Source organism: Amia ocellicauda, chromosome 21 (genome assembly GCF_036373705.1).
Source record: "Amia ocellicauda isolate fAmiCal2 chromosome 21, fAmiCal2.hap1, whole genome shotgun sequence".
Classification (NCBI taxonomy): domain Eukaryota; kingdom Metazoa; phylum Chordata; class Actinopteri; order Amiiformes; family Amiidae; genus Amia; species Amia ocellicauda.
Genome location: NC_089870.1, coordinates 22,001,234 through 22,013,156, shown reverse-complemented (window position 1 = coordinate 22,013,156; position 11,923 = coordinate 22,001,234). Strand labels below are relative to the sequence as shown.

The 11,923-nt window shown below is 45.8% G+C and overlaps 1 protein-coding gene across 2 annotated transcripts; it reads left to right on the top strand.

Annotated features, from left to right (window-relative positions):
- Positions 1-1,172: 1,172 nt before the first annotated feature.
- Positions 1,173-11,092, top strand: LOC136717015 (tumor necrosis factor alpha-induced protein 2). Of its 2 annotated transcripts, none has more exons than XM_066694486.1 (12): positions 1,173-1,397; positions 3,558-3,776; positions 4,448-5,093; positions 5,265-5,379; positions 5,625-5,747; positions 6,012-6,112; positions 6,941-7,033; positions 7,535-7,661; positions 8,481-8,606; positions 8,911-9,066; positions 9,698-9,819; positions 10,277-11,092. In XM_066694486.1, exons 1-12 carry the CDS (start codon positions 1,346-1,348, stop codon positions 10,428-10,430), a joined length of 2,034 nt encoding a protein of 677 aa, XP_066550583.1. In that variant the 5' UTR covers positions 1,173-1,345; the 3' UTR covers positions 10,431-11,092. The 2 variants fall into 2 exon arrangements, with proteins under 2 accessions (XP_066550583.1, XP_066550584.1); XM_066694487.1 differs by lacking the exon at positions 1,173-1,397 and adding an exon at positions 2,600-2,711.
- Positions 11,093-11,923: the final 831 nt, after the last annotated feature.

Sequence of the window (11,923 nt, the reverse complement as noted above, 5' to 3'; positions counted from 1 at the left end):
TCCAATCAACTGAATTTACCACAGTTGGACTCCAGTCAAGTTGTAGAAACATCTCAAGGATGATCAGTGGAAACAGGATGCACCTGAGCTCAATTTTGAGTGTCTTGGCAAAGGCTGTGAATACTTATGTACATGTGCTTTTTTTGTTTTTTATTTTTAATACATTTGCAAAGATTTCAAACAAACTTCTTTCACGTTGTCATTATGGGGTATTGTTTGTAGAATTTTGAGGAAAATAATTAATCCATTTTGGAATAAGGCTGTAACATAACAAAATGTGGAAAAAGTGAAGCGCTGTGAATACTTTCTGGATGCACTGTATATAAACTAGTGTAGGGGCCTGACAGCATATTGTTCAGAGGAATGAGTGAGTAGGCCTGCGGACAGATTTTTTATCACTTTGGTACTATTATCAGCAGTATGTGGTGACTTTTTAAAATTCTTAGAACAAAACTCCAAACTGGTTTGGTTTGGTTTGTAAACACCTTTCACCACAAGAATTAGCAGTGTAATTATGGACAGTAATTCTGTCCTGTGTTTTACAGTATTGTATTGAACATAAGCATCACAGTCCTTTGTGGCCCCAGGGTTGTCATTCTGTACTTTCAATCTGAATTAAGCAGGCAAACCAACGTGAAATCTATATACTAACCAAAGGTGATCAAAGTGATGATCAAGAGCAATCGGATTAGTGACAGGAACAGGTATTTTAACAATAGAGAAGACAATCCTATCAAAAGTTATGCCAGTACTTTATATGAACATCATGTATTTCAATGTGAAACACGTCTTTCTATTTGGAACTCTGATTATTTGATCTTGTGTCAGTATTAAAATGTGAAAAATATATTCACATTCACATCATACTTCTGCTATAATAATAATATAACTGATTAATACTACTAATAATAATAGTAACACAACTGATTAATTATAATCATCATCATCATCGTCATCATTATATTTCTTCGGAGAATGTGTATCGATCGGTGAGTGTTGCAATGGTAGCAGAGTATTGATATTGTTTAAGCTTTCTGGGGAAACACAGAATTGTCAAAGCCAGGGGGAGATTAGAGATGGGGCGGAGGAGGGAGGAGAGAGGGAAGGAAGGAGTGTGTGTGTGAAGGGGTGGTTAGAAAATGGATTACCACGTAAAAAGAGGAATCGAAAGCAAAAGAGCAGCATCCTTTATAGACTGCAGCCTCACGGAGCGTCTAAGTAGCTCAGCATCAGTTAGGACCAGAGAGACAGAGAGAGAGAGAGAGACTGACCAGCGGACCTATCTCAGCCCAGTACCCCGACAGCACAGTGCTTTTCTGGGGACACCCCCGCCCAGCCCGTCCTCATGCAGATCTTCAGCTGCCTGTTCTCTGCCTGCGGGGTGCCGGATGACACAGGTAAGGATGGCTTTGCTCACCACCCTGCAGTCTGGGCTCGGAGATGGTCCCACTTACCGGCTCGCGTCCAGCCCAGGGCCCCAGTTAAATACACTGATATGTCCATGAATAGCTTATGAAGGTGATGTGGGATGTGTTGCATTTGGCGCAACATACGCAATTTTCTTTCGCGTGTCTTTTTTCACAGATGTAACTTAAATATTCCGTGTTTATCCGGATGTACTCAATAATTAAGCATATTTCCCCACATTGATACATATTTCATTTTTCATGTGCGCTGCTCTACATTTGGCACCCCATAATTGTGTGGGGGCTGAAATGCAGAAAAGGAGTGGGCTGGTTGACAGCTGGGTATCAAGTCAGGCAGACCTGTTCTGGTACTGGACATCCGATTCAGATGTTTTAAAAGTAAATGGAGTGCGTTTACATGCATTAATTTATGTATTTATTTATTATTATTACTACGGCAGTGTGATATACGCACTATAGGCTAACCTATTATATTATAGGCTGGCAGTGTCTCGCAGCTTTGCTTGCCTGTGTTTGGTTCCGGGCACCCTGCCCAGTGTAGCGCACAGCCGACTGGAGGCGCACAGTGCCCGCTCCTTGCCAATACATGTTTCAGCAGGTAAGAGCAGAAACAGAGAAGCTCTTACGTGGTGGGAACAGCTGTGATGCTGCAGCGCTTGCTGGCCGAATCTGCAGATTGCTTGGGGCACCGATGCTCTGATCAGCCACAGCGCAGCGTCCATTGATGTGGGCCAGCGGTTGGGTGTAACGGGAATGGCTATATTTTGCGCGCCGTCATTCACAGGAAAAGATGTTAAGCTGGGCTTAAAATGAAATCGAGATAGGGCATGCTTGAGTGCTGTATTGTTAACGAAGCTTGTAATAAATACGAAGGAAAGTCTTCTTAACGATGTAAGATGGTAATAAATACCCAGTAACATATCCGATGTGCGTCTCCAGTGGGTGCGTGTACAGATCGAGCCGCTTGTTTCCGAAACTGCAAATACAGATAAATACATTAATATAATCCGAAGCAAGGCGAATGAAGAAGTTTGTGCTTGTCTGTGTGAAGGGGGTTGTCTTGCCCACCCCCAGACCTACACAGGGGTTGGGGCGCTTTGCCCCTCCCGTTGGTGTGTGGAGACTCTGCCCCTCTGAAGTCCATGGTCCTGCCTCTGCGCCGTGACGGCACTAAGTAACAGCAGGATATAATAAGAGACAGAGGCAGACCCACCCGTGTACTGGAGCTGTGTCCCGGTGTAAGACAGTGACAGAAGGAATTTACCCTGTTTACCCTGATATACAGTGAGTAGACTGCTTAACAATTGTGCTAGAGAAACTATCACACCATTGCATTTGATAATTGTAATTGTTCTCAAATATGCCTTTGCTTTCAATTGTTATATACAGGCTACGTTAAATATGACAGTCATGAAAATTAATGCTTTGGGGTGGTGTATGGGATGATTAACAGTCAAGTCTGGGCGTTTGTGTGGTTTTGTCCTGTGTGTTGTAAGTGTAGAAGTTAAAAAGCAAACTGGTCGAAGAAGAAGAGATATAATATTAACTCACTTTAACCAAATAAATAGAAAAACGATACAAGAAACATGGCTGCAAGTCGGTCTACACCTTTGCGGATTTAAATAAAAACTGCTGAAAAAATACTTGGCAGTAAATGCTATGTATGCTATCTGTCCTGTTGTTGCTGGGCTGCTTTGTGGTACAGGCAGAGCCACTTCTCTCCATTTTCACTGCCACAAAACCATCATTCAGCGGTTTGTGTCATCTTTGCCTATATGCCATAGCTTTCTACATAGGCAGACTGGCCATCGGGCAATTATGGCACATTTTTAGTTCGGTGGGCCGGTCGATTCCCATGTGTGCCGGTTGCCCCGTGTAGACACCCGGACCGCACATCGCCAACACCAATGCCCCCCCCCCGCCGGGACGGACTTTACTGGGACCCAATAGCCCTCTGAACCACTAATACAGCGAGACAGCATATACATAATCCCCAGTTTCTCAGGTTCAGAAAAAACGGACATTGTTTAAAATAAATGTATACATTGTGATTCAGGCGGATTCAGAATTGAAAAGTATGTCACACTCCCATATGGCATATATTAAATTAATCTGTACTTCTGCAAACAGGTAAGAAGATGGGGGTGTCCGGAACGGACTCTGCCACAGGAACAACCGAGCAGATTGAGCTGCAGACCACGGAAGGCAGCCCTGGCAAGGGCAAGGGCAAGGGCAAGAGACATAAACTAAAGAAGTTGCTGCCCAAACGCAAGAATCACAAACAGTCTCCTGTCACTCCAACGCCCGCCCCCCCGGCCACCTCCTTACCAACAGCACCACCACCACCAGGTACAGCAACCTGTCTCTCTCTCTCCGTGTCTCTCGTCCATCTCTGTCTCTCTGCCCGTCTGTCTCACTCTCTCAGTCTCACTCTCATCCTTCTCTCTCTCTGTCTCCGTCCGGTTGTGTCTCTGTCCGTCTGTCTCACTCTTTCTGAGTCTCTCTCTCCCCCTTCCTTCTTTCCAGAGCAGTTTGTACTACAGAGATTGTGGAAGACTGGATTTTGCAACCCTAAGGTTGGGTGGGGGGTGGGGGGCTCTGTTATGTTTTGTGAGACGCTGCTTTTCCTTATTTTTTTATCTGTTCATTTTTTAATACACTCAAGTTGTTAGGGTTTTCAAAAGCAAATCATTAACGTGTCAGGTATTTAAATTTTGTGTGTGCGTCTTATATTCATGTCAGATCATTGGTAATAACACTCATGTTGCAAAATGACCTGGGTCCAAACTTTAGCCAGTAGGACCAGCAGTAATGCCAGACTTCCAAGAGTATGTAATTCGTCACTTCAATTGAGCAACTGAGAGAGACGCTATTAAAACCGATTAGCTTATCAAATGGAGGAAAAGAAAACAAAAAACTAAGGTGCTTTAATCTGGGATTTTGGGTGCAGCTTCCATGGGGGCGGCTTCTATCAGCCTCTTCTAGGTGTAGCCCTGTTGACTCATGTTTTCTCTCATCAGTGGTGGTGCTAAGTTTTGAGGAAAACCTGGAGCAGCACTGGATTGCGGAGGCTGGCCAGCAGCTAGCAGAACTGGAGGAGCGTCTGTTCGGTCAGGATGACATCAGGGATGCAAGGGAGCTGCAGGAGCAGGTGGATAAGCTGGAGAACGACTATGAGAAACTGTACCTGCATATATGGCTTATGGTGGAAAATTCGTTCAGCCTCAGTGCTGACGAAAAGGAGGGCCTGCAGTCAGCCTCGCTGTGCATCCTGCAGGAGGAGGAGCGCGACCAGCGGTGGAAAGTGGAGACGCAGAGGGTGCCACCCTTCTGGAGGCCACGGAAATGCCGCAAGCATTTCAGTAACCTGCTGTGGAAGAAGGTGGAAAGGCGCATGGAAAACATCATAGACGAGGGCGAGGCGGACGGCCTGTCCACCTCGGTGAAGAGGGACATCTGTAGGATGGGCAGGCGGCTGCAGAGGGACCTGCTCTCTGTGGTGCGCAGTGTGAAGACCTGCTACCCACCGGAGTTCGACATCTGCAACGTCTACGCCCGGCTCTACCACGCCGCCTTCTCTCTGCGCCTGCAGAAGATTGCTGACTTTGTCCTGGACGACGACGACTGCTGCTACCTGCTGTGCTGGGTCCACAACCTCTACCCCAAGTAAGTGTGGCTCTGCGCTCGGCTCTGTCTGTCGAGCGGATCGCACACTGCAGGGTGTAATGGCACAGAGGTGTAAGATACTGTGTTGTTTATTTGTATTTTAAGTTGAATTTAGCAACTTTTGCTCTTCCTGCACCCACACACAACCTCTCCTTTCTCCGTGTGTTGCAGTGACATATTGAAACACGAGGAGCTTGAAGCGGATATTAACACCAGCCCACTAACATGTCTGCTCCCTGAGCAGATCATAAACCAGCTGGAGGATCAGTATTTATCACACAAAGAGGTGAGCATGGATAAAATCTGGCCAGGGGACAGGGGTCAGTACACTAAACTAGGAGACCAGCTATTAACAGATGGGTGTCTCATCTTCCAAAATGTAGAGTTTAGTGGGTAATTAATTCTCCGTTTCACTCTTTCTTCACATAATTTTATGTCCTGTTATGCTATTATAAATGGGGAAATAGAAGATCCAGTTTGCGTCAGTGCTGCTGCAGTGGCCCTGAAACCCGTCTGCGTGTCTTTTTCCAGAGTCGGGTGAAGACGTGGATCCTCACTACACTGGAGAACGAAGAGGAGGGCTGGGCGAAGGCGGCGTTGCCAGTGAAGAATGACGGCTGTTACCACAGTGAGATCGCCATCGATGTCATACAGGTACTGTGGAACGGGTCTGCGAGCGAACTCTCTGAGGCTGCGCAGTGCTACATTGTCGCTGCTTCATGATGTAATTGTCCTGCACAGAAATCCGATGATGACCTCATCCCAGGTGGAGTGGTCAGAGCTAAACCGCCAGTGGAGGTTACCTGGAGTTGTGCACTTGGAAATAATCTTTAAATGTGTGGAGTGATTTGTTGGAGACAACATGCCTTTGGGATTCAGGGAGCCTAGTGTTAATTTGATTCCCCTTCTGTCTGACAGTTCATCGACGGTGTGGGGAGGGAGGTCAAAGCGATCTCGGACAACATGCATCGAGTGCTGAAGGAGAGATTGATGCCTGAGCTGCAGAATTTCTTGCAGAGGTAAAAAAAAATTGGTTTATTCTGAAACCTAAATAAATAAACAGGAGCCAGATCTCTCCCAGTTGACATTTTGGACTTTGACCATTTTGGCTCTCATCTGTACACAGGAAGGATATAGTGGTTTAAAAATGTTCACGTATCCCCTCTTGCCTTTGTGAGAAAAACTTATTTGCAATGTGATACATCTGGAATGCAGATGTGGCGGTTCTAAATTTACTGCATTGGAAAAAAAATCTTTTACAACCCCAATTACCAGAATAGTTGAAGAAGATGTGAAATTCAGTCATTGTCTGATTGGGTTGTGTGGCGCTGTGGGTCTGTGATTGTGGCGAGGCTGTGCGTCATGGGTGTGCCCAGGGTCTCGTGGGCAACAGCACCACAGAAATGCCGAGGGTGGTTCTTGTCCTTCTGACTTGGTGGGGCGGGGGGCTGAGGCACGATGTCACAGGAAATGGCATGGGCACATGTGACACCGATGAAACGCAGTGGCATTGCAACGCCGCCCTGGGTAAATAAATACAAAAAGCAAAATCAGTCTTTAGAAAAGAAACTCTGAAATGTCCCTAATCATTAGTGTACATGTCGGAGCTTTTAAAGTGAGATATAAATAATGTATATTTTATAGAAACATGCATTTTGTATCTCACAACTTAATCTGTTGTTTTTAAACTATACCAGATTATAGAGTACCGAGTGAAACACATCCGAATAATTGGCTCAACAGTAGTAGTGAATGTACTGCACTGTACTGTAAGGTAAAAAACTACTTCCACAGCAAAGCTACAGGGTGTTGTTTCATTTGTGTTTGTGTTTCATATCCGATTTCAGCTATAAGAGATTCCTGGAGGAAGTCATGAAAGGCAAACAGGAAAACTGCACCGCTGTGGTGAAGGCCAACCTGCCCAGTATCAAACTGCTCCGGTAAGTCAGCAGTTAAATTGACTTTCTTTGTCACTTGGTGCTGTTGTGCCACAACTGGGTTATCTAAGGGCAAACACTGTACTGTTTATGTGGTTTGTGAAGTCTTATGATACTTACAAGAGTAACAACAGAAAACAGAGAAACTGCTTCATCATCCTGCAAGACTGACATACAGTCATGTCTAAACACAGTCATGTGGGCTATGTATGTATTTATGTATTTGGTTTAAAAATAAAAGTGCTTGGACATTGAACAAAACAACGTGACCCTTGCAATACTGAATTGAAATGCATTCAGTGTGGACGCCTCGAGGTCTCACCGTGTGTGTGACATGAAATCTCTCACTTTCGAGGACACGGTGAAAGCCTCGGTGCTTGTGTCATGCAAGAGGGTCCCGAATTCCCTGTGCTTAGAAAAGGGGGCGCGCTGGATATAACAAACGTATATAGCAAGTGCTGATTTCAACAATATTACATCTGGCTTTTTTCCCCTCCTCCGCAGGGATTATGTGCAGGGGAACAGCGAATTCTTTCAGGAGGAGACGGAGAAGCATTGCCTGTCGCTGATTACGGAGATGGAAAGCTGTGCCTACGCCTACCTCGCCGGTCTCATGCACGAAGATCTTAAGGTATTGGTCCTCCCCTCAGATCTCCGGTCCCAAGAGAAACTTCTCCTGTGCTTTTCTAAACACTGCTGACATCTGCAGAGAAAATATTTAGCCTGTGAACATGTTTTAGTGCTGTGGTCGCACAGCTGGCCTGCCTGTGACTGGCGTTTATGGGTGCATATCATAGACGTGAAGTTTAAAGCTAAAGTTTGGGAGGAGGACAACCCCCAATCATGAGTCAACCAATGAGGGACACCCTCACGTACACTAACATAAATACCATGTAAATACCAAGTAAATAAACACCACGTTCCTTTCCCCTGGGTGAGTACTTGAATCAAATGCAAGATGAGCTCAAATTCCATTAGTCATTCCCTCTGATTCGCCTGACGTTCTGATATTTTGTGTGATATCCGGGGACATATTTTTAGAGGCAATAGTGGGGGGACATCCCAAGTGGAGAGTACCTAAATTTAAACTGAGCAGCACATGTTAATGGGTCTAGAAATTGAGCATAAAACTACTAGAGGAAACTCAGGCTAGGAAAAAACTGCACAGCTTCTCTCCCAAGCTCTGAATTTGCTGCCTGTATACCGATCCTGTTGTTTACCCCGTTGGGTTGGCAGCCCTGTATGGAATAAACCAGTTCGACTGGAGTTAGTCTCAGCCAGCTGCTTTGAGAGGGAAATTTCCATCCATCACATCCATTTGAATTATTGTATGCCTTGATAATCTGTATGTTTGCCGATCGCCCGAGTCTCCTGTTTCGAACGGGGTGTGGCTTCCCGAGGGTCTCACCTGTTGGCTCACGAGCTTCTCTCCCTCTGTCTCTGTCTGCAGCTGCAGTACCGCGCACTGGTGACCCAGGCCTGGTTAAAGGACAGCGAGACCATGATGGTGAATCTGGTGCAGCAGATAAACTCTCACCTGATGGGCTACCGGGACCTGCAGACGCCCTGCCTGCAGGTACACCATACCCTCCGCCTTGAGCGCAGCCCGGCATGACCAGTGTGATACTGACCTGTAGTGGTAGTTTTAGTAGTAGTGGTAGTAGTAGGAGATTTACCACCGATACTCCGGAAGCTCAGTATCAGCCCGGGGTGCAACAGCCCCACGTCCTGTTCGGTTCCCACTGCAGCACCGATGTTATTGATTTTCATTCAGCTTGAATAGAATAGAATAGATTCTTGCACTGTATTTTATTCTTCATTAACGCTCATCCACGCGAGACTAAAATGTCAGTCTGTGTGTGTGTGTCTCTGTGGCGCAGGAGCTGGTGAGGCGGCTGCACGTGGAGGTGGTGACGGAGTACACCAAGAGGCTGCTGAGGAAGAGGCTGAAGCTGAAGGACGAGAAGCAGCAGAAAGAGGCGGCCAACCAGGTCTGCTTCGACTCGGTTAGCCTGCAGCGGCTCTTCTCTGACCACGTGAGTAACCGTCGAAGACCACTGTGCAAATACTGCACGACTGGGGTTCATGTCATTACTACAGACTGCAGCACAGCATCACAGATCAGAATGATATTTCAGTGCAGCTAATTCACACTCACACCTCAATTAAGTGGAGATTTGGATGTTTCGGTAACATAATTGGAAGAACAAACACTGAAAATACCAAGTGAGAAAGTGGTGACTTTTCATTGTATGCTGACAAAAATTAAACTTGGTTAAGCTGGTTGTTTTTAGATCATTATTAGTAAGAAACCGGTAACACTGAAACTGCACACAATCTGATGTGTCTCTGGAGGCAAGAAAGGAAAAGAAGCTGTAGATTATTTGGCATTCTCTGCCTTTTTCCATGGACTGGAATTTTTCCCTCCAGAAGGATCGCATTAGACTGTGCTTTCATTCTCAGTGTGCTGGGATGTCTGGCTTTGGCCCAGACCACAAACTTTCCCCTAGAAAAAACACTGGAATATTTATGTACTTATTGTACTTTACTGTAATGTGAACTTAGTGTAGGGTATTGTAGTCTGCCAGAGCCTTGGGGGAGGGAGGCAAAACGAAATTAAGTGTGTAAGAGTGCAGCTGATGTAGAAACTCTCTGGTTCTGGTGCAGGGATCGGAGGAGCACTGGCTGGGCAACCTCCTGCAAAGAGTGGCCGAGGTGCTGCGTCTTCAGGACCCCAGCTCCGTCCAGCTGGAGATCGCCACCCTGGTCAATGATTACCCAGATCTCAGGTGAGGAGGCAGGGAGGAACGGGAGTTTGGGGGGAGGTCACTGTCAGGGGAGCAGCGGCAATGGGGGTGTGGTTCTGTCTGCTCTTCTCCGGTGTCTGGTGATGTGTCACCTCGTCTACCTGCTCTGAAGGGACGGTGCTGCTATGTGTGTGTTATGTATGATTGGTGTTAACATTGAGACAACAATGATGGAAATGTATCACTGAAACATTTATCCGCAATGAAACAACGCCTCTTCTAGGGTCACAGCAGAAATAGCTTGACGTCACTTTTAATACCTACAAGATACTCTGTCCATCGGTTTTGTTTAGTTTTTTTACCTCCAAAGAGCTTTTTTCTGTGCACAAAACATCCGAGACAAAGAAACTCGGCCCCCAAAAATGTTTCATGTGGTCCTGACCCTCTCTCTTCCTCTCCCTCTTCTCGTTCCTGCTCTCTCCTTCCTCCTCTCCCCCAGTGAGCGCCACGTGGGCCACCTGCTGTACCTCAAGCCCACACTCCCGAGCAAGGCCATCAAGGACATCCGGCGGAGCGTGCTCGAGTACGGGGGATCCCTCGGCGATGGCCAGGGCAGGCCCTTCTTCTCCAAAGTCACCCTGAAGACCTTCTAGAGCAGATCCTACAGCTTGTCGAACTCTTTAAACTGTTAAGCACTTTTGATTCCAACACGCTTAGTATTACACACGGCTGGCTGTTTCTTTCCATTGCGCTTGATCTCCCATGCCTCCCAAGCCATGGAGTTACTGTTACGTCTGTGATCCCTTAACAGTACAGTGAACAGACGCAGCCGGTCAGAGGTCATAAAGGGAATGTGCCTTTGTTACTGTTACAGTGTTACTGAGACACTCCAGAATGAGGACTGTTACACAGTTTAATCGGAACCATTTAAGCTTTCAATGTTTTTGTCTGTTTTTTCATTAACTGACAGTTAAAAAGCAGCCATGTGTTTTCTGTGAAAATAAGTACAGTATAATGCTTTGATCATTGTGGTTAATATTGTTATTGATATATTCTGTTTTCAGATAGTGTCATGTCATTAAATATTTCTCAGATTGCATTTCCAGCAGAGCCATGAGAAATGAATGTGTTTAGAAAATGCTAATTTGTAGCAATCAGGCTTCACAGCGCTGCTGAAATGGGCCAGTATATATGAGACACAACCGGATTCTTTCTAGAAGCTTTAGTAAAGCCAATGTAAATTGCTATACATGTGTGTACTGTATCTGGAGCAAGGCTCTGTATCATTTTCAAATAAAGTCGTTTTAAAACAACACATGCGTGTCACTTGCTTCTTTGAAGATCCCAGCGAGAGAGAGATCCTTGCCGGCGTCAGAGCCTGGTCACTCCTCCTCCGGTGTCAGTGCCACGGCTCTGACTGACCCATGAGGAATGCAGTCCCTCTTGAATCAGCGGAACAATGAAGTCACCGCCAGTGACGTGTGAACTCGGCCCAGCAGAGTCATAAACGGCTTTTGTTTCGAAGTGAGAAAACACATCGAGAGTGTGGGTCTTGTGATGAGGAAGACATTCACCGGTTGTTGTTGTGCTTTTGAGGTGGGGGGACCAGGAAACTGACTCATGTTAAACAGCACTGTGAATCGCTTTCTTCCTGGGTTGCTGGGCTTTTGGCTCAATATATTGGTTGGGTCACATATACAGGGTGGGTGGTAATCTCTGTTGAATTAAAATTCCCACATGCGGTGTTTCCAGCTCAGTGAGTAGGTTTAATGTACTGGATGTGCTGAAGGATTGACTGTCACCTGACCCTGTGTAAGTCAACTGTTTCGTCCACAGGAAACTCCGTATTGTAACGTAAACAATTGTAACCATTAAATTGGTGGGCAGGGACGGGGGACGTGGGAAGCAGCAACATACAGGATAAGAACACCGTGGACTAAGCCAGTCAAACTGTTAACTGTTAGCGTCCTGCAACCAGAGTAAAAAACAACTGACGGGTTTTCTAGAGGAGCGAAAGGAGCCGTCTGACGCAAAAATATTTTTTGAACCTGATGTAACCAGTGCTGTTTAAAAATATATATATAATAATAATAAGCAGTACTAGTATGTAATAATAATAATCTTCATTTTACCTACAGTACTGTGC